The following is a 26,073-nucleotide window of genomic DNA, read 5'->3' as shown; positions in this document are numbered from 1 at the left end:
TCATTTCTGAGGCTCATTTGTTCTTCTTAAGGTGCATCAAATTCATTAAGGCCGTGCGCAACATTATAACGTCACAGCGCAATGCACATAAAACTGGGTGCCAAAAAAAGATCTAGCAACAGAAATAATAAATGCCCCCAATATGAAACCTGTCACCAGGAATATCCAGATGAAGATGACATACAAATCTCATGTGCAGGACAGTGTATCTATGTACAGTGAGTGAAAGAATATGCTTACCCAGTCCTGTGCAGGAAACAAACAATTGAATTACCACCTGAGAAGTGAAATAATTGTTAGCCGCTGTAATAGAATATATGGAAATATCCACTAAAGCTGCCAGCAATGCACCATTGTTACCAGTTACTAGTGGATACCACATGTCAGATGTGGCACTTTTCAAAATATACATGCACTTGAATATGTTTATGAAGACTAAAAGCTTTGGTAATTGAAATTAATAGAGATTTAACAGTTATGGCCATTTGGTCTAACTTGCCATCATTTTTATAGCATTTCACCAGATTCAGCAACAAAGTGTTGAATCTGTTGCAAGCTAGATGAGGAAAGAGAGTGAAGACAGTTTGATTCTGTATGTATGTTTCTTCATGCATCCAATGTTCTAGTGTTAAAGGGGTTTTCCCACAAACTAAAATTAAGCCCTATCTACCGGATAGGGCCTAAGTTGCTGATCAGTGGGCGTCTCAGTGCTGAGACCACCACAGATCGCGTAAAACGACCCCTCGCCGCTCCATCAGACTAATGGAGCAGATGGCTGCACATGACCGTTCTGCTCCATTAATCTCTATGGAGCAGACAGAGATCGCAGAGCGCACACTTTAATAAGTACTCCATAATCACCACCTATCAGCCAATCAAAGATGCTATGATTTTGCTGAAAATAAGACAGCTCCTTCAATGGGGCAGAGATGTAGAATGGTACTGCAGTTTTCTCCAATAAAGGTAAATAGGATCATGCTGCAGTACAATTCCTGACCACTGCAGTGTGAATGGAGCCGTGCTATTTCCAGTTCTGCTGCAGCTCTTTAAATTGCAACAGATCCAATGCAGATAACCTATCCGAAGGAAACCCGAAAACACTGTATCATTTGGGATAGAGCATGAGATAACTTCTTAGCCCAGTAATGTGGTATATGTAACATACAGTATGCTGAATATATAAGCTACAGTATACAATTTGTTGATGTTGGAATCTGCCTCTGTATATAGTACATGTATTACATGATAGTACAATTTGCATACAATGTACCTGCTAAAACCACATCAACTAATTGATACAGCACATTGAGGAAAGTCTCCTGTAGTTTCTTCTTCTGTTGTTCCATAGTGAGTGTAGTGTCTTGGCCGGTGAGATCTGGGCCTTTAAGGGCAGGCTGTTGTGAATTTGAGTTCATAATTACAAAAGGCTGATGCTGAATGTTGAATAAATTTGCATTCTCACTCTCCTATGAAAAAGACAAATATAAAAATGTATAATGCATAATTATAATTATGCCTGTGTGTCTTAGGATTTTTTTCTGTATTATTTTTCCAAACTTTTGATACATGGCTCAGGGGTTGTAAAAATAATAAAAGTCATACTTACCCTCTCTAGCGCTCCCATCCAGCCACTGTATAATTTACAGAGTTTGGTGGTCACATTGACAGTACCTGTCCTGGCACAGCAGCATTTGCAGGCTGTTGCATGCACAACACCACTGTTTGTATACGTGTAGGGTGGGGTGGGGTGGGGGGGTGCGGTGGTGCCCTCGTTGAACAAGAACACTGCAGTGGGTAAGTATAAGATCTATATTATTTTTACAACCCGGATCCACATTAAAAGTTTTCTACCCTTTTAAACTAGATTCCCATAAGCATTGGGGCGTTTGCTGTTCTGCTCTGAAAGGTTCATGACAATAAAAAAAATGGAAGACCCAGTGATGTGCAATAATGAAGAAGACAAACGCCCCTTACATGCCAGCATGTGTGATGTGTCTCACTCTCAAAACATGTAGGCTGCATTGTATCTCAGTTACCCGTGGTGTGGTACCATACTTGTTATGTTTTTATGGAAGTTTTCAAATAAATATTGAAGAATTTATATCCCTACGGATTCTTTGGTAGTTGAATTGTATCTGACCAAAATCGTCTGATTCCTGATGGGTTAAATGCCGCAATTTGGTGCATTGCATAGCTTGAATTCCACACAGTGATCCGGAGCATTTAATTGACATGCTGCAGATCATAAATCCTTTCCGCTGCAGATTTTTTCCAGAATATGTGTAAAGATTTCCACAAATCCTATACATTAGACTGCACTACACTATATTACCCTGTTGCAAATTTTGCAAATTTACACGTGTGGGCGATCTGTGCTCAAAAGACCCGACCGACTAAAATGTTTCAACCACACTTTTTATCACAATCTGCAATGGAGGCCGTGAAGCTTTTTAGGCTATAGCCTCAGACAGAAAGTGAAGATTTTAGTTATTAAAGAGGTTCTGTCATTATTTGCATACATCTTGTTGTGGTAGACTGTCTTGTCTATGTAGCTAAAGGGAACTTTCCTAGCAAAGTTAAAGAGGATTACTCCTTTTAAGCCACGTTCCCATGTTGCGGTTTTTGTTGCGTTTTTGACACATCAGAAACACACACGTTTTGAATGCAGCCGAAGGCCAGTTTGCAAATGCATTTTATAATCTTAAACAGAGATTCTATAGTCCCTGCTGTTTAGTCCCTGCGGCTTTGAGTGAAGCCTTGAGCTATCTGCAGTTCCCGGCACTGCCCACTACCCAGAAAGTAGAGTTTAATTTTTGACTTTAAAGGGAGTCTACCACCAGGATGAATGACTGTATGCAAATGAGCCTCAGGTGCTCCAGGCTCCACAGGAGTTAATGGAGCCTAGAGCTCCTGAGGCTCATTTGCATACAATCTTTCATCCTGGAGGTAGATGTCCTTTAATGTCGGTAAGCTGAAAATAGCTGATTAGAAGGTGCTGACTGTCAGACCTTCACCAACCAACCAATATTTTACAGTTGAAAACATTTCTGGTGTGTGAGAGGCCAGTTTGAGGAATCAGCTGATGTCATCTTTAATGTTTGTTAAAAATAGGCCAAAATTTACAATGGGACAAAAATTCTAATGTTAACCTACTTCGTGCCTAGTCACACTGGTGCAGGGCATGTCCTCATGCTCTCTCGGAGAAGCTCTTCTTTCTGTTGAAAAAGAAATTATAAAAGTGAAATGTGTCACCAATATGTTCAATATCTGTTCATTTTAATAAAGATCCCAGGTTCACAGTTTTGGCCAAGCAACTATTTTTGTCGCTAGAAGTCACAACAAGTGTTGTAAACAGGTATGTGCAGTCCAGATAACAATGTAAATGGAAGACCATGAATGATAAGGCAAAGATTATTGTCCAAACGTTTTGATGATAAGAGCATCGTAAAAACTAAAAGAAAAACTTGCTTTTACTTGATAATATAGAGTTTGACACTCATACCCAGTTTACCATTTGGTAAATGAGGCAGTTTATGTTGCAGAAAATTCACACAAATTTGCATTTTGACCCTTGTATTACAATGGGTTGTTGTGTCTATGAGCTGCACTGCCCAAGCTGCAAGTTTTGGGTCAGGTCTTATTCCTGTGGATGTTTGTGGCTCAGGCAGGTCTTTTTATAGTGTCATCTACCTGTGGGAACCACGTAAAGGTCATATGACCCTTCTGCCGCTGAGTATAGAAGCACATGTGTTAGGATATGTAATATTCATATAGCCATCAACATTCAGCATAGGCATAACTGCAATTATCTGGTAAGAAAGAAATGCCTCAATAAAATGCCTTTCTCATAATGAAACACAGTAACCAACCAAGTAAAAAAGATTAACCTTTCTTATGTTTTTTCCTTGACCGTACGATATTGATGCCATCTGGTTGATACCTAAAGTCAGTTTCCGGGTCATTGGAGTCTGCCATGGATTCGTCAACTTTTAGGAGCTGTTCAATAAAGAAACACACTTCAATCCAGCTAATAATTTTATTTCAGAGCAACAATTACAGGTACCCTGTGTACGTATGTATAAAATATCTTCCCAATTTAGCAACAGTCGAAACGCGTGGATCAGAATCTCTTGTGTTTTACCCGATGTACGTCCATGCTGTATGCTGAATAAAGAAAAGTTGATTTTATAAAGACCAAGGAGCCTGCGCTGGAGTTTTCTTCCGTTTTCTTCTTTGCAAGTATATGCCTTTGCCTTGGGCACTACAAGCTGGCCGGTCCACTGTCTGGTGGGAGAAGTTTGGAGCTGACTACCGTGGGAGTTTAAGTTTGTGTTTAGCAACAGTAGCACAAATATGCACAGAAAGTAGTTGTGGTGGTCTTCTCAAAGAAAAAGGCTAAACCTTCAGGTTAGGTAATATATCCATACACATGTACAATGCACAGCATAATATGTACTGGATATTATGGTGAACATGGTGTCAGGTCAACTGCCCCATAGCTGTAGTTACGCCCCTGTCGAAATGCTATACAATATTTACATTTTGCATTCCTAAGGAGTATCAATTATTCATTATATATTTAAAAAAGGAATGGCACCCTACTTTTGCACCTAATATATCCCTGTTAGAAAGTGAGAGACTGATTTCTTGTTAAAACTTGAACAAAAGAAGAAACTTAACTTACGTTTGTTCTGTTAACGCTAAAATGAATGATGTCCTGAAGTTCAATTGGTGAAGATTCTTTATCTGTGGTTGTAGACAGGTAGAAAGATAGTTTGGTTATTCATAACTACTTAAAGAAAGTTCCTAGTAGCACAATTGTGTATTAGAAAGAAGGCACACCTATAAGAGCCAGGCATTAATGTCTTCCAGTAATATATACAGGGAAAATAGCATCAATCCAACACGGCCAGGATGAAGTAGAAATAAGGTGGTTCCTTTATTCCATAGAGAAAGGCTCTGTGAGAGTCAAAACCACTTATCACTATGGAATAAAGGAACCACCATGTGGCCGCCGTACCGTAGCGCGGTGGGCACATGCCGCCACCTGGGAGAGGAGGAGGGGGTGAGCGCTGCTCGTCTCAGCCTCTCTCCATAGAGATTCATGGCGCCGTATTACGAGGAAAGATAGGACATGTCCCATCTTTTTCCCGGCTACGGAACGGTACAGTACCGCTCCATAAGGCGCCATGCACGCATGGCCGGCCTATGGAGGACGTTGTCCATATATACGTCCCCCAACAGCAGTGTGAATGCAACCTTAGTCTACTTCATCCGGGCCATGTTGTGTTGTTTCTTTTTTCCTGTATGTAGGTTATGTAAGTTATGAGAACTGTTTATGTTTGTTTTGAAATATATTCAGTTTTTGTACTGCTTTGTTAACAATGTATGATTCTGCGGTAAATACTTGCTGCAGAGCAAAGACTTTCATTTTACAACCTAGAACAACCTCTGGAAATTGGGCATACCAGCAGGCTGCAAAGTGGTCTCAATCCTTTCAGGGAAATAACTGTATTTTTAGCGTTTGCCAAAATTATTCCCAGAGTTGATATTAAGTCTAAATACACACATGGAAATGAATCCAAGAGGAATTTCAAAAGCAAAGAAAACATTCCCTCAGGAGGTGATTAGGGGTGACAAAAAGTCTCCAGTGCAGATTTTTAAAAGAGGTGGGGCAGAGAAAGTAGGTAGGCAAAGACAAAATCTCTTCCCAACACATGAAACCTATGAGATAAATAAATATAGCTCCCACCAAATAAATCATTACATTATTTCAACCTCAAGGCTGAGAATGACAATGGCAATAGCAGAAAAGAAAAACAACAGGATCTTTGGTGAAGAGGGACATGATAAGCATTCAGCATGCTAATAATAATCTCATTAAATATTAATTCCTCTGAAACAGCTACCTGAACAGTGGGAAGAAGCACATTCATTGGCTCTTAACTCATAAACCCCTCTTTCACAGTCTACCCTTCCTGACCTACTGATGGATAACTCTCACACTGGGGTAGAGTTATCAAAAGTGTCTAAAGGCAAAACTGTTCTAGTTGCTTATAGCAACCAATCAGAGCTCAGTTTTTATTTTCCGACGGCGACTTCTTAAATGAAAGCTGAGCTGTTATTAGTTGCCATGTGCTCTCAGACATTTTAATAAATAAGGACCATTGTGTGTCAGTAGATCTAGTCTGAACTCAGACTGTCTCTCTTCAATGTAGTAAGCTCTAACCTAGCAATCCAGGAAATTTCTATCCACAGTAATGTGGAGAAAGAGAGAAGAAAGACATAATAGCTGGGCTGAAATGTAATCATGGTTACAGCTGATTCATTTCAATATGTTGCTCTAATTCCCCTCCCAGTTATGGTGATTGGTCTGTGAAATGTGGCCGGGTCATTCTCTACCGGCCTAAAAGAGGAGCAGAAGTGACAGGAAGGTTGCTTGGAGGAAGGTTTACTGCGAATGAGATCTATAAGCAGCGGGTGGTGGGAAGCCAGACACCATTTTCTATAATGTATCAGGGTCCCTGACAGTGTCAATACTTTCCTAATTACAACAGTCCAAAATATGACAAGACTGAAAGAAGGTGTGTAAGTCATGAATTCACAATGAATACCCTGCTGAAATGATATCCACCAGAGCTACCAAGAGGTTCAATGTGCTAGAAAGCCAAAAATTGCTTATTATCCAAGAAATGCCTAACTTTTATATCAGAAAACATATTTGGACCCTTTAATAAATTTCCCCTAGTGTATTAAAAAAAACTCTTGGCAATTTCAATTATTACTGAACAATCAAACCTTTGTAAGAAGTTTCATTTTGTGTGCAGTACAGTCTAAACTCCGTTCCACTATTGGCAGAGGATTCTTCTTCTGTGTTGAACTGATCGTTGAAATATTCATCCTATAATTTTATTAATGAGAGGTTTCATACATTTCAACTTATTACTAAATCTGGCCCTAAAAATTACAAATAAAGACTTGATGATTAAAGCGGAATGTATCACAGGATCTCTGAGATAACAGATATATATGTGCGTACCCTGGTTCAGGTGCATTACTGTGTTGCAAATAAATGAATACTAAATGAATACTAAGCTACCACTTTCAAACTCTTAGCTTCCCAGTGTTCATTTGGCCCTGATAACCAAGTTTTGTCTTAGACTAGAATATTGGTAACCTATGCTTATGATGGAAGAGATGGATAGTGAAGCATGTATGTTTGACAGCATTCAAACTCTAAGCATTTTTTATGTGATCACAAGTTCTGTGAACATGTGCTCGAAGCACCATGAATAGGTGCCATAGACCTCTACGGGGATCATGATACAGTCCTGTGCCTAATACTGTAGTAGTGTAGTGTATGAGACTGATCAAAATCCCAAATACAAACTGCAGAAAAAAATGTGTATTTATGATCTATAGCATGTAGATTATTTGCTGTGAATTAAACCTTTGCAAGATTGAGGTTGTTCTGTTGCTCCAAAGACGCAACATAAAACCACATAAGAAAAGGTTTTGTCTGGTTTCTGTTCCATTCCAAATGGCTGCAGAAATACTGCTAGGAAATTCCACATCATCTGCAGAAACCATAAGCGTCCCAGCAAATGCACTTATTCCCTATACATAGGATAACTAACCAGTTCTCCGGCAAAAACTGGCAAAAAGTTGCAATTCCTGAACATGCAATGTTTGCCTCAAATACTTCACGACCCTAGTCACAAGCCTCTCACTCCAAATCAGTTCCATACGCTGTACTGAGGAGACCCAATCAGTTAAAAACAGTGCTGTCTACGGTTGGGAGTCTGTTCTTTCTGGAACAGATAAACTGGTTTGGTTTTAATCCCACATTATGCCATAAGGCCTTTTGTCATCACAGGGTTTCCTCAAGCTCACCTAAATCCACGGTAGATTTTTCTGTGTGCATGGATCCACCCCGCTGCAGGGTAATGCTTCCAAATAATAAAATAAAGAGATTTTCGGACCCAGCTTTCATGCGGATTAAAACCTCCTTTATTGATTAATACATGGCATCCAACAGGTAGAACGGTCAAACTTGTCAATGCGTGTCTAGCATACTCATGTGCTCTTACTCATGATGAATTAATCAATAAAGGCGGTTTTAATCTGCATGAAAGCTGAATCCAGAAAAAAATCTCCTCTTGTAGGTCATGCATATTTTGCATATTTTCCCTGAAAACTGGTAGACGTGGCATAGTAAAAGTCCTCCGATATAATTATTTACTCACATTACTGTCGGGTACATCAATATCTGCGGCACATTGTAGAAGTTCTCTAACATTATCTTTATATTCAAAAGGAGAAAAGAAAAACACAGCTTCTGTTTCTTTGTAGTCTTCAATCAAGATTAACAGTGCCTAAGGAAGAAAGTTACCAAATATGATAATATTATACGATATTCTTATTTCTTTATGTGTAAAATGATGCAATGTAACAAAACATTAAGTATCAAATTTTTAGAAATATATATGAGCAGAGTTTTATACATGTATATTACAAAACTCCAGAATTACCAATTTTATATATGCAGGCGGTCCCGTACTTAAGAACACTCGACTTACATATGACATCTAGTTACAAGTTCCTTTTAAAAAGCTTTACAAATCAAAAGTACAGGTGAAAATTATTAACTAACTAATATATCCTATCACCAAAACCGCCTCTTTAACGACTTATCAGGCTATTTTCCTCCTCCCCTCACTAAACTAACATTCACCCTGAAACCTTTTTAAAGGAGCATTACATCCTATGCCCACAAAGGTCCACATGTATGAGGCCTATTTAGAACAGGGGGCCCTGGGCAAATGCGCAGTTTGCCGCCTCCTAACGCCAGGACTGAATATGACCCTCCAATGGAGGCAGACTATACAGCTGCTATGAGGACATGGGTATTGGCCATTTCAAAAGCTGCGGTATAATTTATTTGCAACGCAGCGATCATGGGTTTTGTACAACTGTGTATTATTACTTGAATCCTGGTGTTTGCTCAGTAACAGTAGGGTTACAAGTAATGTTTATCAATATTAGCAGTAATATTTGTTAAATGTAGACTGTTATTATTGATAATATTGTGTCATAATATAAAGGTCTTCAGTATCAGCTTGTAATTATAAACTGTTAGGCCCCTTCCACACTTGGGTTTTTCACGCGCGTTTTCTGCACGTGCATTTGACATGCAGTACTTGCATTACACTCTGACCCAATGTAATCAATGGGCTTTTTCAGACTTCATGCGCGCATGTTTTTTAACGCACGTTTAAATCTTGGCATGCTCTACTTTTGCAAGTCAAGCGCATGAAAAAAGCATCATACACCATGCGTTTTTCACGCATCAATTGCCATAGAAAAGATAGACCTCAGTCCTGAGTCAAAACGCATTGAAATTGCATTGAAAATGCTGGTGAAAAACTGTGACACTGAATAAACTCTGACTGAAAACTGATTGCACTCTGATGCAAAATGTCAGTTTTTCACTGACCAAACCCTGATCTTACCCTGATCAGACCATGACGTGATCTGCAACGCAAGTGTGGAAGGGGCCTAAGTGGTTGAACATGAATATAGAGACCAATGACTTCAATGCACTGCAGAATGGTATATCTTGTATCATGAAAAAAAATTACATTTTTTTTCTTGGTGGCAAGGTGAGGCAAACCCAACTTTTGCGCTGGGGCCCCATGATTTCTATGTGGACCCTGTTAATGTTTTTAGGTAAGAGAAAAAGAGTAAGAAGCAGATTCTATTCTTTTTCCATGTGCGGTTTATAGGGGGATATCTTAGTGCTGAAGGTGAAAAAGTAGTATATAATGATAATAAATAGTGTTATTTCTTATGTACACACACTACAGTAATGATTAATGCGACGTTTGATGAAAGTACACTTTAAAACAATATTATTTTATATACAACTCACATTTATAAACTTATCAGGAGTTGTGCCAACCGAGTCAAAAAATTGTCTGTCCGTGTCAGTTAGGGGTCCTGTTGTAGCTTCTGGCTTTGCAATCTTGAAATCAGGATACTTCTGAAGATAGCAAAAAAAAAAATAGGATTCTACATCACACATAGAATAATTACACATTATTTGTTCAGTATACTGTCCATTGAGGTTTCTACACTGTACTGCTAAATAATATTGTCTAACTAGGTAAGTGAATGGCCAGTGAAGCTAATCACATGCAACAGGACTTGAAAAAGGGTATGAGCATGACGTGGCAGACCTTCTACAAACATTTCATTTAGTAATCATAGGGATAGCAATGTTTTGACCCACCAAATGTCATAATGGAAATGTCTTAAATGTATTATTATTATTGTTTATTTTTTTTATTATTATTGTGTATTTTTTATATGGTTAACCAAGTGTAGTATTGTAGACATAAGGTCATAATACAGACCCTAAGTGGAAATGTACTATGGCCATGTGAAAACCAGTTTTTTTAGGAAACTGAGAAATAAAAGTGGCAGACAGGGACGCAACTACAGGGCCTGGAAGGCTGGCATTGAGAGGGGGGCTAACTGTACAACTGCCCAGGGCCCCCTGACCCGACTGGAGCCCGGGCTGCAGAGATGAAGATGGCGGCCAAAAGAACCATGCAGGAAAATTACGTTATTTCTTCTGATTGTAACCTGCCCTTTGTTAAGTCATGTTGTCCAAAGGAGCACTGTATCTTATGTATTCTGGGGGACTTGTTTCTCAGTTTTGATATATTGGCATGGCATATGATTTATAAGGGGGCAAGGCATGTACTTTATTAGAGCTGTATGGCAGATAATATAATAGGGGGTATGGTATGTACTTTATTTGGGGGCATGGTATATAATTTATAAGGTGACATGGCATGTCCTTTACTAGGGTGGCATGACATGTTCTTTATTAGGGGGGCAAAGATGGTACTTTGTTGAGGGTCATGGGTTGTGCTTTATTAGGGGGCATGGTATAATAATAATAATAATAATCTTTATTTATTTAGCACCATCAAATTCTGTAGCTCTTTACAAATCAAATGGTAGGTACTTCACTGGGGGGGATATGGCATGTAATATAGTAGGGAAGCATGGCATACCATTTATCAGGGGGCCTGGCACATTATTTATCGCAGGGCATAGCATATCATTATTCAGGGGACTGTATACCATTTGTTGTTAGGGGCACTGTATATAATAATAATAATAATTACTTTATTTATATAGCGCCTACAGATTCTGCAGCGCTGCAAAGAGCTTGCCAAATTAGTCCTTGACCCCATGGGGCTCACAATCTAATCATCCCACCAGTAGGTTTTGGAGTATGAGAGGAAACCAGAGGGTAGAAATTGTGTGGGAAGAAGTTGTCATTCGCTTCTTGAACCAATGGAGAAGAAACCTGTGAGTATTTAGATGCCACTTCTGCCTGTGTCTGAGCAATCATGTAGTCAATGACTAAACAAGTGTAGTATATGTGTGTTTGTATGAGTGAATAAATATTTTCATGTGTGTATGAATGTACATCTGTATATAAATATGTACCAATTTGGTAAGTTCTGTGTAGCTCTGCGTAATCTGTGTGCGCTATATAATTTAAGGAATTATTATTAATTATTATGTATTTTTTTAAGTTTAAAGGGAAGGGTGGTCCTATTCAGTACTTGCTTTGGGATTCATCCTCTCCTAGTTCCTCCTCTGAATGGAGCAAAACCATTTAAATCCAAAGCCCAGCTTGTCAATGTCTCCAGATGGGACTTCTAATTCTATTTGTATTTAGTCATTTATGTTATCTAACATAAACACATTGGCCCACATTTACTAAGGCGCTTGCACCAGTTTTCTGTTCCACACAATAATCACTAAACTACATAATTATAGAGAGTGACAAAATAATGTATTTTTTGGCAAGGAATACTAAATAGTTTTTACCTGACATATTTGATCATATATTAATTTAAAGTCTTCAATAGATCTTTCAGTGTTCCAGAGAACAGTATCCGGTTCACCTTCATCAAACACAGAAATTTCATATCCATCTTCTTTTTCTTTGGGCCCCTAAGAAAATGTAGTATTTAAATGTTTAAGTTTTGTATACTTGGATAACATCACCAAAGTAGGATTATTTATAGATAATATTAAAAATGACTATTTCATATGCAACTCAGATGATGCTGAAACAGCTTTTATATTTATGTTTTGTCTAGAAATCCAACCCCTAATTGTGTTTAGAAATGTGAAGAACACATTCTAATCAATAATGTAAACATGGGTTAAGGTAACTAGAGCAAAAAAGCAGGCAACTGCGTCCTCAACGCACCTTACACACCTCTCACAAGTATTTGGGACCGTAGGCAATGGTATTAGTAAGCTTCAGTGGTGCTCTCCATTGAAAAACCTGACAATTAATCCAATTAAAAGTGAAGAAGAAGAAGGGAGACGGGTCACTCACCAAACGTGCAGACTTTTATTGTAGCCGACAAGAAAAGGCAGAAAGGTGCCGGACAAGCCACAAACAACGGACCGCTTCGCGTTGCAAGCGCTTTCTCAGGTCTGTCTACTCAAGGCCAGTATATTACTATTAGTCTTTGGCCAAAGCCTTATAGGAATACACTGTTGGGAGACTAAAATTTGTTATAAGGTCCCTGGCTGCCATGTAATGGGATTGGTACCCCACAATCAAGGGTGGACCAGCCATGAGGCGAGTTGAACCTCTTGCCTCAGGCAGCACCACCTGCATTAAGATGGAGGGCAGCATCAGGGTAGCAAAACAGGACCTGCCACTTAAAAATAGTGTTTCATGTCAGCATTGGTGTGAGACACTGAATGGAGAAGCCACTTAATAAAAAAATAACCTGATAACTACTGGATGCGGAAGAGGGGTAGCATTATATATCTTGCCTCGGGCAGCAGAGTTTAGGTTTAATCTTACTCACAATCAGGGATCAGTTTCCAGGGATGCTATACTCTCCTTACAAACCCCCTTAGTCATGATCCCTATTCATCATGGTGTCAACGATAAAATGCTCGTAAGGTATTCAAGCATTACACAATTTTTTTCCCCTGGCACTTATTATATATTTTATTAGACCAATTATTTCTTATCCAACTAATTTGATCAGTGAACACAAAAAGGACATGTTCTACATTTTCTAAAAACTGAAGTGTAAAAAATAATGAAAAAAAATAAAAAATAATGGGTCAGTAAGGCATCAGTGAAAAGTCTCTGAAGCCAGGCAGAGAAAATCCATCTGTATGTGTCCATAAGCCAAAATGGGTTCAATAAATGTAAAAAAAATACCAATGTGAAACCACCCTGATGCTGGATGATAAATCTAGTAAGTATAGGACTGGACTTGTGTTATGATAGAGACACTATGGCCCACATTTATTAAAGTGTTTCTGTCTGACTTTGCACTAAAAATGTGTAAACTGCTTGCACGTGTATTTATGCGCCAGCTTTGTGTCATGACTGCTCTGTGTCTGACAACACAGAAAAAAATGTGCACCTATAGGGGCGTGCAAGTGCTTAGTTGGACCGTGCTCCACGTTTATTACTGATGTGTGCCAAAATTCTGCAGCATGAACAAGGTGGATCCAAAATAAAATGACGCACACTTCCAGATCAGTGCGGGGGCGCAAGATTTATGAAGAATGTGCACCGCATTTCATGAATCAAGCACACTCTGCACACTCCACAGGCAAACCGCACGTAGTACAGTTTGCGCTGTTTTTGATAAATGTGGGCCACCGTGATCTAACTTAAACTAGAGACAATATGACACTAAGAATGTCTGGCATGTCAATGTAATAGCTTTTGTGATTATTATTTAGCTGTTTCTTCCTTTCCCTTCAACTAAAGCGCGGACAACTCCCCTATTAATGCTAAAGTCCATTTGGCAGCAATGGCTGCTATACGAATGTACCGACCTAACAATCAATAAAGCATTGGTTTTATCTTCTTTAATTAATACCTGCGAGACTTTTGCCGTCCAGTGATTCTGTAGCCACTTCTGAAGTGAAGTATCAATGATTGACGACACTTCTTCTTCACTGTCTTTACAGCCATCATAGAAGTCCTGTATTAACAGTGATGATAAATTCAATCTTTATCATCTTTATCAATCTTTATTCTTTTTTCAAAAGAAAAATCATAGAATATGGAATGAGCTGCAGAAAAAAATTGCAATTTCTTTCTAAATTGGTGCCTTCCAAACATAAAACTTTTTTCTTTATTATCCAAAGAGACAGTATTGATATGTCTGCCAGGAAAGTAGTTTCCCTACTTACTGTGTCCGCAACATCATTATTATCATCATCAATGGTGTGCCTGAATGCACATGCGCGGAATACAGACGCTTCTTTATCTGGTTTTCTTTTTCTAAAACGCTTAAATATTCCTTAAATAAAGTGGAACAAAAAAATATTATTTTCTTCTCAGTGTCTATATAAACTTGCTATGCAGTTTTATCCAGGTAAAAAGGGGGAGCTTGTACAGTATTGACCCTTTTTGGTTAAACAAATCAACTATGTCACTATAAGGGATGTAAAAGTTAGAGCCACACCTGTGCACAGGAACCTTAGGAGGCCTTTAAGGTTCCGGTCCAGGAGTATAAAGAAGTATAATATACAGTGAGAGAGTACTAAGCAAACATGTCCATTTCTTATTAAATGTACAGTATACTTTGATTTTGATTTTAAAGTTAAATCCTGTGGTTTGTCTGAATCCAACGGATCATCCGACGGCCCGCCCTGATTTGTCCTTCTAAATCCCTGTACTGGCGGTGCGATCTCCGAAAAGTTGGAAAACCCCACAGAAATGCGGCCCTGGGACCCTTAGTAAATAAGCCCCATGATTTTAGATGACATTAAGAAGCATTTATGTGAGCTGTTCATGTACTCAAACAAAAAATCAATACAGACCAGGTAAATGCATTACATGATATCATATAACTCCATACAATAGAGATGTTTTACCTTTAACTTTTTGTTTAATGCCTTTATTTTCTTTCTTTCTAGAATACATATAAACATAACACAATGTTAAGGCCAAGATGTCTGTACTACAAATAACAAAAGCAGATACATAAGATACAATATATCATAGCAGATCTATTTGGTTCTCTATACCCTATCTATGGGTAGTGTAGAGGGAAGAGGTGGCGGGATGCAGAGTTCAGGTATCTATCATTTTCTATGGTTTAATATAATATACAGAGCAACTACAAAGCATTAATATATAAAGGTGACCTACAGAGGGCTGAGTGATTGACATCTTGCTGGCTCTTTGAAGCTGAGGGTGTGTCACAGGTGCCAGTTATTGTGACCGGCAAACCAAGCAGCTGAGCTGGTGTCCAAACACTCCATTTAAACTCACTGGTGACTTCATTTTTTTGCTGTGGCTACCTGTATATTTTCTGTGCTTTTCCTGTGTTAACCTCTGACCATTTGCTTGCAACTTTGACTATTCTTTGCCTTATGATTTTGTAACTCGCTGACATCTTGGTTTTGACTTGGTTTGCCTCACCTCACCATTTGACTTGATGTATCTCTTGTTTGGTTTTCTTTCTGTTATGTGCACAAACCCACAGTAGGGAATGCCACCGATGTGTTGCTTGCAATTTAACATTTAGCGAGGTCACTTTAGCGAGGTCACTTTTGTCATAAAAGTGTCTAAATATGTCTAAAACAACTGATTTAATTGCTATAGTTACCCTATATGTATACTGGTGGAAAAAAGACAAGAATAGAGCATCTATTTTTAATGGCTAGCCTGAGTGCCGTCAGGAGTCATTGTAAATATACACAAGATCACAATGTTGGGCCTGAGACCTGAGCATATGTGATCACCAGCACAAATTAGGTGAATTTGCTGAAATGATTCTACCTAAAAATGTTTTGGGTGATGTAACAGAGATATGTAAAACTACATTAAGGGGCAAGCCCTCAATAAATATCATAGTCTACATGGAAAATCTACAATATACCTTTATTCTCTGCTCTAGTAGAGGTAATAGACTGATGGTTGTAATTATTACCTGGATTTAATATAACTTTCCACTGTTATATTCGATTCATCTGGTGCACTGCATCCATTGTCCTGAATAATATCATTACATTTGACAAATCCTTCGTTCTGCTGAGTGGCTGGTTTATCATCAAGGGCCACTACTATTGCTTCATTTATATTTGAAAATTCTGAATAATAGTTGATAAATATTTCTAAGACTGCAAAGAAATTGTGAAAAAAGTTCAATTGAATACCATATTTTAAGACTAAAATGATAACAACTCACAGAACACATTTATGGTATCTGTCACTATGGTTTATTCTGACACACTGCTGTCGTGGAATGGGTAAAGATTCTACATAACTGATTTACGATCGTTCACCTGCACTTAACCCTCAACGTGAGTCGGTGGCACACGTGGGGTTTTGAACCAGTTTTTGGGCCGTTTTTAAGCAGTCCGTTAAAAAACGCATGCGTTATAAAACACATGCGTTTTTGAGTGGTTTTATCAATTATCGTAATTAAAATGGGTCAAAAATGTATGCGTTTTTAACGCATGCGTTTTTTAACAGACTGCTTAAAAACAGCCCAAAAACAGGTTCAAAACGCTACAGGCCTAAGGAGTAATCTCCAGTATACATCTCTACTTAGGACACCTGGTAATGGATTACCAAGCATTGCATAGACCGTTTAGAGGGGGGAATGCCTGGTGATAGATTCCCAGCTTATGGCTTTCGTTGTAGCGGTAAAAGTTCGGAAATGTAAAATTTGTCACCAGAAACTATAGACACATAAAATAGCCACCTTTTAGCAAATTTGCACAAGTCTATGTCCTAGTCACATCCTCCATTGTTTTAGGGTCTTTATGTGGAGTGGAAGCTAAGGGGCTATCCCGCACAAGTGTTACTTTTCACTGCTGTGAAAAACTGATAATTTTTCCATCAGACTGTAAACAGGCTTCACGTCAGAGTTTTATCCTAGTTCTGTGTGCATGAAAAAAACTAATGCATATAGCCTATGTTTCTATAGCAATGGATCAGTGTAAAATGGATGCAATAAGATGCAACAAACTCGGATGAGACTCGCATGGGAAAAACGACTGCCACATATACTCTGTTCACATCTGCATCGCGGCTTCTGTCTAATACTATGTTTCTTTGGGGTTTTGCTGAGCAATCTATTGAATAAGAGGCAGAGTCTTACATACATATACATATTAGTATGACTATGGTAGGTACCACTAATATCTCTTACCATTTATGGATATGATTTCAGTAAGGAAGACATACACGGGCTGGGATCTTTGGATGGATTCAGGTAACCAGTAGTCTAGTAGACATCTAATATTCTTTCTAACAAAATCAACCTCCTCTTGACGTGTTTTCATTCTGTTAAATGTGAAAATGTTTATTTTTTTAGTACAAGCCCAATGGATGCCCCCTCATTTTATTTTAGTCTTTGCATCAGGAATAACAGCCACCTTTCACAAAGACAGGAGGTAAAGTCATTGGGCGAGACTTGGGAGTGGGGTGGAAAATGTGACCACAACAAAGAATAATTTTCCAGCAGTAAATAAAGAAAATAATAATAAATCATACAATGGTTGTTATGGGCAACACTTTGTTCATTGACGTAGTTTATCAATTTTACTCCTGTAGGTTCTCCCTCTTGGGAGGGTATTATGAGGACCATATCTGCCATAAAGTGAGTTATAATTAGGTTGACTCAATCGTGTTAAGGGGGGGGGGGGCACAGCTGTGACTCTTTACCTTAGTAATGTCAGAAGTAGAGCTTGATACTGTTTAGTTAAATGTTTTGAGATTGTAGTAAGACAGCATTTCGCTGACCAAATCTCGAGTTTTTCTTTTGCGGTAGAACTTCATTTCTTGTTTTACATTATTTGTTTACATTATAAAGAATGTGTATTAGTGTTTAACATTATTTTGTCTATTTCTCAAATCAACTCATTAACAATATTTACTTGTTTATTGTTACACATTTGTGTTTTAGGTAAACAGACTGTACACTGGTGGCGTTAAACAGTACACAGGTTGTGGTTGTGAGTGTTGTATCGGTCATTCTTCAGGCTTCGGTTTTCTTTACCAACACAACACAGAAGGGCAATATTCCTAAACAACCCCTTTGATGATGTCACTACTAACTGAAGGGTTAAATACCAAGGGCATATCAGCAGGGCGGGCACCAGCACTGGGCATACCCGGGCAAGTGCCGGGGCCCAGAGCTGCTGGGGGTCCTCATAAGGCTGTACATAAGGAATCCAGGAGGTTAAAGGGGGCTGTATACTATGAATTCATAGGGGCAAGGGGGGCTTTATATAAAATAACCATGAGGGGGCTGTTTGGTATGATAAACTAGGGAATATTTTAGGGAACATGAGACTGTTTTAGTTTCTGAATGTGAGTCACCATGTGAGTTCACTGCAAAGGGACCTATTGAGGCTCTATCGGCCAAGGGCCTATTGAAACCTGGAGCCGACCCTTTATATCAGCTTTGTACACATATGGTGTTAAGAATTAACTACATCCTTCATGTATACTTTTGGGAAAAATATATTCAAATAAGAGTGAACAACTTCAATTAGAAATGATTTCATCCAAAATACGCTAGATGTAAGTATGTATTTGACCTCTGCATCAATGTTACTAGGGTCTGTAGTAGGTCCACTGTATAGTCTGCAAGGAGAGGATAGATAGAAGCATTTTCGGAATTCCCAACATATCCTCACTTTCTCTATTATAATATGTCCTTTTCTTGTCTGTTATTAATACTGATACTGATATAGGACTGTGTTTGTTTTCCTATAATATGGACTAAGCAGACAAGATATCACTAGAAGATATCACAAGAAGTCAATATCCCCAACCCAAAACCCGAGGTAGATCTCTGTAGATGGCTGTTAACAATGATAGTTTTTCTTGTTCTTACCTGTTAGTCACTTTTTTTCTCTTGTTTTGGAAATGATCAATCAAACAAGTCATAATGGATATAATTGCTTCATATTCTTCTGAGGGACGCACTCTGCTTTGTATATTACAGAAGACACTTTGTATTGCAGAGTTGATCTCTATATACAGCGGTTGGTTTTGTAATTCTTCAGGTGGACTATGCCAGTCTGAGACAAACTTCTTGTAAATGGCCTCTGATACTGTAAACGGACAAATAGACAAAGCAGTAGCATCACAAATAAAAGTGAATTTTAGCATAATCACAACTTTTCAATAGCTGTTATTAATCATCTTTAAGGACAATTAATTTATACTTATGTGTCTGATTCCTTTATGACTGCTAGGAGCCCCATGGATCACAAGAACCAAGTACCATTAGTGCAGAGTAAATACCACATTAAAATAAAAACCTTGCAATATTTCATTATTATCCAAAAAACATGTAAAAAATATACAGGTGGTCCCCTACTTAAGAACACCCGACTTACAGACAACCCCTAGTTACAAACGGACCTCTGGATGTTGGTAATTTACTGTACTTTAGCCTTAGGCTACAATAAACAGCTGTAACAGTTAATAAAGGTGTCTGTAATGAAGCTTTATTGTTAATCCTGGTTCTTATGACAATCCAAACCAAAAAAGAAAGAGGCAGCCCAATTTGGTACAGCAGTATATCACCGCAACTCTCAAAACTATGCAATACACAACCCAAAAGAGAGCCGAAGAAAACCTCAATAAATGAATAAAATAAACAATGTATTTTATTAAAGTGACAATGCACACATTACAAAAACATGTATTAGGACAGAAATAGGGGGGGAACAATTTAGCCCCTGATGGAAATTGGGGCAACCATCGAAAACATAAGCGCCCTAAAAGAAACCCCTGAACCTAATGTAAGAAAACTAGTGCTACAGACTGCACGGTCTGATAGATAATAGTAAATGGTGCAAACGGGAGTGTAAGAAAGAGGAAGTATCCTCAATGCAGTCCTATGTGCAGTGGGGACCGGGGGTACCGACCGGCTCCCACCAAACACACAATCATTTATTGCTTACCCGTGAGCATGATGATAGGTTCTATGGGGGATCCTAGGAGGCCAGTAGACATACACCCCGACGCGCGTTTCGCTGATGCTTCGTCAGGAGGTCCTAATTTCTGTCCTAATACATGTTTTTGTAATGTGTGCATTGTCACTTTAATAAAATACATTGTTTATTTTATTCATTTATTGAGGTTTTCTTCGGTTCTCTTTTGGGTTGTGTTCTTATGACAATCCAACATTTTAAAATCCAATTGTCACAGAGACCAAAAAAAATTTCCTCTAGGACAGTGATGGGCAACCTTTTGAGCTTCATGTGTCAAAATTTGCCAAAAAACCGAGCATAACTCAAGTGGTGTGTCACCTTGACAAAAAAAACATAAATTTGCGATATTTATAGTTTAAATAACAAATATGTATAATTATTAAACTTCTAGGATACTTTAACCCTAGGTTGCCTGATTGATCCTACCATGTACTGACATATTACAGTATGGCAGTATATGGGGGTTTTCCGCATCATCTATTACTATGTGCAAATCGCACATTGTAATAGATCAGTTACAATCAGACAGGTGTGGAAATGCTTAGTAACATGCAAACTTTCAGTTATGAAAGTTCACAGGTTATAGCGAGGGAGCAGGCGCCGCTGTCCGCATCTCCTTCATGGGGAGCAAAATAATCGCAATGTCTGTCTTTCATCATACAGTGCACTGACCTTACTCACTGTATGATGTGAGTGGCAGGTTGTCCTTCCTCATCCATAATGTGGAGATGGTCAGTGTAGAGGTGGAAAAGTTACACTGACATTACTCACTGTAAGATGAGAGTGGTTTTCCTCACTGGTCCCTGCTGTGGAGATGGTCAGTGTAGAGGTGGCAGCTGCTGGGACATCACACGAGGCAGCATCGATGTAGCCTCTGTCTGTGCTGCCACCCTCCCCCCACGAAAACTATCAGGAGCTGCAGAGGAGTGTCTGGAGTTGATGGCCGGGTCACCTCTCCTGGTGCTGAGCCCCAGGATGATACCTGTGCTGACTGGAGACACAGCTTGGGAAGGAGGTTGAGAAGGGGGGAGTGCTGGGAGCTCAGTTTGTAACAGTCTCTCAGCCTCCTGGGTACTGCACCTGAGGATTAAACTTAACTCCTCGGCGGCCGCGTGTCACTGAAAATGGCTACGCGTCTCATAGGTTCGCCATCACTGCTCTAGCAACTGCTTACTTTAGCCCTACCCCAGTTAAATCACTAGCTTTATTGGAACATACCGATAAAGCTAGCAATCACTGCACTACATAGCCCTCTGAACGGCGGACCATGCTTACAGCGGTGTGGCGTATTCATGAGGGGGCGGTCTGTGGAGGTGGTGACTTTAGCTTGAAGCCTGGCAGTCACTGCCGGCCTATGATGTGGGAGGGGCGGTTGGGGGGAGAAGCTAAGAAGTGGGGAGCCCCCTCGTGAATACTGCTGTAAGCTTGGCCGGCGTTCAGAGGGTTATGTAGTGCAGTGTTTGCTAGCTTATTGATATGTTCCGATAAAGCTAGCAACTTAACACTGCTATTAAATCTATTTTCTCACAACCAGTTTTTAGAAGAACCTTTACAGGTGTTGTCCAGGCCTATGCTTATTTTTTTAAAGAGGTTACTGGCTGTGTGAACCAAGACGCAGCCAGGACATGAAACGGGTGCACGCTCTGGTACCAAGTGATGTCACATACACAGACTGACAGTGACAGGTGTGTCAGAGAAAGGTACCGTAAGTATAGCTTCTTTCTTGTTTCTACCCCATCCAGGGCCTCGGTTAAAAAAGGTAAAGACTGGAAATCCATTTTAATGCACAGGGTTCACCAAACAAATTTTGCAACCCCTCTACACAACTCTAAAAACGTGATACACAGGATTGTGTTTCTAGGTGTTAAAGAAGAGATTGGGGCTCATTTACTAAGAGTTGTGCTGCACACTTTTGTCACACTGTGCACCTTTTCGGGGTTAAACTGGCTTGCACAGGAATTTACTAAGTGTCCGCACTGGGATTGTGGCGCACACAACCTTTTTGTGGTAGAGCTGCGCTGGCTTCCATGCAACACAAATTAGGGGGTGTGCGGTCAGAAGGTCCAACTGATTCGGACTGAGTGCTGTATTTAACTTTTAAATTGTGAATAGAGATGAGCGAGCACTAAAATGCTCGGGGACTCGTTATTCGAGACGAACTTTTCCCGATGCTCGTGTGCTCGTTTCGAGTAACGAGCCCCATTGAAGTCAATGGGAGACTCGAGCATTTTTCAAGGGGACCAAGGCTCTGCACAGGGAAGCTTGGCCAAACACCTGGGAACCTCAGAAAAGGATGGAAACACCACGGAAATGGACAGGAAACAGCAGGGGCAGCATGCATGGATGCCTCTGAGGCTGCTTAATCGCACCATTATGCCAAAATTATGGGCAACAGCATGGCCATGACAGAGTGACAGAATGAAGCTAGATAGCATCTAAAACATCCAATAATTGACCCTGACACTATAGGGGACGGCATGCAGAGGCAGCGGCAGCAGCGGCAGGCTAGAGAGTGGCATGGCGACATACCCTAAATGGACTCAGGCTTCAAACCAATGGGTGGCAGAGAGGAACCAAAGGAGGTGAGCAAGAAGCGCTCAAATAATATCGGTACATGATAAAAGTTTGCCAGTATATTTTGTGGATTACACAGCAGGGTGGCGACAAAGTTAACATGGAAGCCATGAAAACAATCCAAAATTCTGCCTGACACAGCTCGCTTGATAAGGGGACCATGTATGGAGGCAGTGAACTAGTAGTAGATTAAAGGTGCTGCAGTTAAAACTATGTTAGTTGGATCTTGGCATGGAGCTGGCGCTCCGCTGCCAGGCGAGCTTTCGCCAATCCAAGCCCCTGTCTCTAGGCTACTCCCCAAACAGCACTTCTAAGAACCTTTTGTATAAGATCAAGTGTAGTAGCGTTCTTATAAGTTTGGGATATGGCGGGTGAGGGGAATGTAAACATCTGCGCAAGAAGCGCTGAAATAATATCCGTAAATGAAAAAAGTTTTCCAGTATATTTTGTGGCTTACACAGCACGGTGGCGACAAAGTTAACAAGTTTGATGTGGTATGCCCTGTAATAGCTCTTGGGCGGTGTGCCTTTTATCACCTAGGCTCAGCAGTTTGAGCACCGCCTGCTGTCGCTTAGCGACGGCACTGCTGCTGTGCCTAGAGCTACCGACTGATGGTGCCATGCCCACAGATGGTAATTCGGAGGAGGTGGAGGAGGGGTGGGAGGAGGAGGAGGCATAGTAGGCCTGAAACACCTGGACCGAGGTAGGCCCCGCAATCCTCGGCGTCGGCAGTATATGACCAGCCGCAGGGTCAGACTCGGTCCCAGCCTCCACCAAGTTAACCCAATGTGCCGTCAGCGATATATAGTGGCCGTGCCCGGCAGCATTCGTCCACGTGTCCGTGGTCAGGTGGACCTTGTCAGAAACGGCGTTGGTCAGGGCACGGATTATGTTGTCTGACACGTGCTGGTGCAGGGCTGGGACGGCACATCGGGAAAAGTAGTGGCGGCTGGGGACCGAATACCGAGGGGCGGCTGCCGCCATGAGGCTGCGAAAGGCCTCGGTCTCTACTAGCCTATAGGGCAGCATCTCCAGGCTTAGCAATCTGGAGATGTGCACATTAAGGGCTTGGGCGTGCGGGTGGGTTGCACTATATTTGCGTTTCCACTCCAGCGTCTGGGGTATGGAGAGCTGAACGCTGGTGGATGCTGTGGAGGATCGTGGAGGCGACGATGGGGTTTTTGTGGCAGGGTCCTGGGCAGGGGGCTGACTATCAGCTGACACAGGGGAAGGAGCAGTGGTGTGCACGGCCGGAGGTGAACGCGCTTGTTGCCACTGAGTGGGGTGTTTAGCATTCATATGCCTGCGCATACTGGTGGTAGTTAAGCTATTAGTGGTGGAACCCCTGCTGATCCTGGTTTTGCAAATGTGGCACACCACAGTCCGTCGGTCATCCGGTGTTTCCTTAAAGAACCTCCACACTTCTGAAAATCTAGCCCTCGCCGCAGGAGCCCTCGCCACGGGAGCTTCACTAGTTGACACATTTGGCGCTGATGCACCAGCTCTGGCCCTGCCTCTCCGTCTGGCCCCACCACTGCCTCTTCCAACCTGTTCTGGTCGAGGACTCTCCTCCGTCTCAGAAGCACTGTGTTCACCCGGCCTCTCAACCCAGCTTGGGTCTGTCACCTCATCATCCTCCGATCCCTCAGTCTGCTCCCCCCTCGGACTTCCTGCCCTGACAACAACTTCCCCACTGTCTGACAACCGTGTCTCCTCATCGTCGGACACCTCTTTATACACTTCTTCCAGTACGTCAACAAGGTCATCATCACCCACAGACTGCGACTGGTGGAAAACCTGGGCATCGGAAAATTGCTCATCAGCAACCTGACAAGTGGTTTGTGACTGTGGGAAGGGTCCAGAAAACAGTTCCTCAGAGTATGCCGGTTCAAATGGCAAATTTTGCTGGGAGGGGGCAGACTGGGGGGAGGAGGCTGAGGTGCAGGAGCTGGAGGAGTGCCGATTTCGGTGACATGGATGGACTGCGTGGAAGACTGACTGGTGGACAAATTGCTCGAAGCATTGTCGGCAATCCACGACATCACCTGTTCGCACTGTTCTGGCCTCAACAGTGCTCTACCACGAGTCCCAGTAACTTCAGACATGAACCTAGGGAGTGTAGCTCTGCGGCGTTCCCCTGCTCCCTCATAAGCAGGTGGTGTCTCACCCCGCCCAGGACCACGGCCTCTGACCCCTGCAGTAGTTGGACGCCCACGTCCCCGCCCTCGTCCTCTACCCCTAGCCCTCGGGTTAAACATTTTGAAAATGAGAGTTATAACTTTAATTTTTTTTTTTACTTTTTTTTGTGTTTTTTTTTTTTGTGTGTTTTTTAGTTTTTAAAACCAAACGATGCTATCCTATTGCTATGGCTATTTTCTAGCCAAGTATTAAAGCACACTACTATGCCAGATGAGATGACGCTGAGTTATGAAAAAAATAAACGTAAAATAAAAAAGGAAATGGCAGACTGTGGCTAATTGAAATCCAACCCCGGGCCCTAATAAATTTTCCCACTTCGGTCTTTGCGATGGATATGTGCGTCACTAAGCGCAAAACACAGTGGTCGCAAGTCTCACTCCAAATTGCTCACAATTTGCTAGTAGATGCACTGCAGCAACTACAGCCACCAGCAGATCAACCAGAAATCAAATATATATAACGCTACTGTAGGCGTAAGTAAGCTGTTTGGATTCTCCTATGGCTATTTTCTAGCCAAGTATTAAAGCACACTACTATGCAAGATGAGATGACGCTGAGTTATGAAAAAAATAAACGTAAAATAAAAAAGGAAATGGCAGACTGTGCCTAATTGAAATCCAACCCCGGGCCCTAATAAATTTTCCCACTTCGGTCTTTGCGATGGATATGTGCGGCACTAAGCGCAAAACACAGTGGTCGCAAGTCTCACTCCAAATTGCTCACAATTTGCTAGTAGATGCACTGCAGCAACTACAGCCACCAGCAGATCAACCAGAAATCAAATATATATAACGCTACTGTAGGCGTAAGTAAGCCGTTTGGATTCTCCTATGGCTATTTTCTAGCCAAGTATTAAAGCACACTACTATGCCAGATGAGATGACGCTGAGTTATGAAAAAAATAAACGTAAAATAAAAAAGGAAATGGCAGACTGTGGCTAATTGAAATCGAACCCCGGGCCCTAATAAATTTTCCCACTTCGGTCTTTGCGATGGATATGTGCGTCACTAAGCGCAAAACACAGTGGTCGCAAGTCTCACTCGAAATTGCTCACAATTTGCTAGTAGATGCACTGCAGCAACTACAGCCACCAGCAGATCAACCAGAAATCAAATATATATAACGCTACTGTAGGCGTAAGTAAGCCGTTTGGATTCTCCTATGGCTATTTTCTAGCCAAGTATTAAAGCACACTACTATGCAAGATGAGATGACGCTGAGTTATGAAAAAAATAAACGTAAAATAAAAAAGG

At 40.7% G+C, this 26,073-nt stretch overlaps 1 protein-coding gene across 2 annotated transcripts in view; it reads right to left on the bottom strand.

Annotated features, from left to right (window-relative positions):
- Positions 1–26,073, bottom strand: part of LOC140076717 (uncharacterized) — a 42,338-nt gene that overhangs the window by 4,706 nt on the left and 11,559 nt on the right. The window contains exons 3-17 of one of the 2 annotated variants that reach the window (XM_072123375.1): positions 18,939–19,158; positions 17,247–17,380; positions 16,020–16,209; positions 14,959–14,996; positions 14,272–14,381; positions 13,956–14,060; positions 11,914–12,039; positions 9,932–10,042; positions 8,247–8,375; positions 6,799–6,901; positions 4,685–4,746; positions 3,888–3,996; positions 3,154–3,215; positions 1,271–1,466; positions 241–277 (exon numbers count right to left, since the gene is read on the bottom strand). In XM_072123375.1, the coding sequence (XP_071979476.1) occupies positions 241–277; positions 1,271–1,466; positions 3,154–3,215; positions 3,888–3,996; positions 4,685–4,746; positions 6,799–6,901; positions 8,247–8,375; positions 9,932–10,042; positions 11,914–12,039; positions 13,956–14,060; positions 14,272–14,381; positions 14,959–14,996; positions 16,020–16,209; positions 17,247–17,380; positions 18,939–19,158 (1,732 nt within the window). The remainder of the gene's footprint in view (positions 1–240; positions 278–1,270; positions 1,467–3,153; positions 3,216–3,887; positions 3,997–4,684; positions 4,747–6,798; positions 6,902–8,246; positions 8,376–9,931; positions 10,043–11,913; positions 12,040–13,955; positions 14,061–14,271; positions 14,382–14,958; positions 14,997–16,019; positions 16,210–17,246; positions 17,381–18,938; positions 19,159–26,073) is intronic. The other variant, XM_072123376.1, reaches the window with a different exon arrangement.

This window comes from Engystomops pustulosus, chromosome 9 (genome assembly GCF_040894005.1).
Source record: "Engystomops pustulosus chromosome 9, aEngPut4.maternal, whole genome shotgun sequence".
Lineage (NCBI taxonomy): Eukaryota > Metazoa > Chordata > Amphibia > Anura > Leptodactylidae > Engystomops > Engystomops pustulosus.
This window is presented reverse-complemented; position numbering and strand designations above follow the sequence as displayed.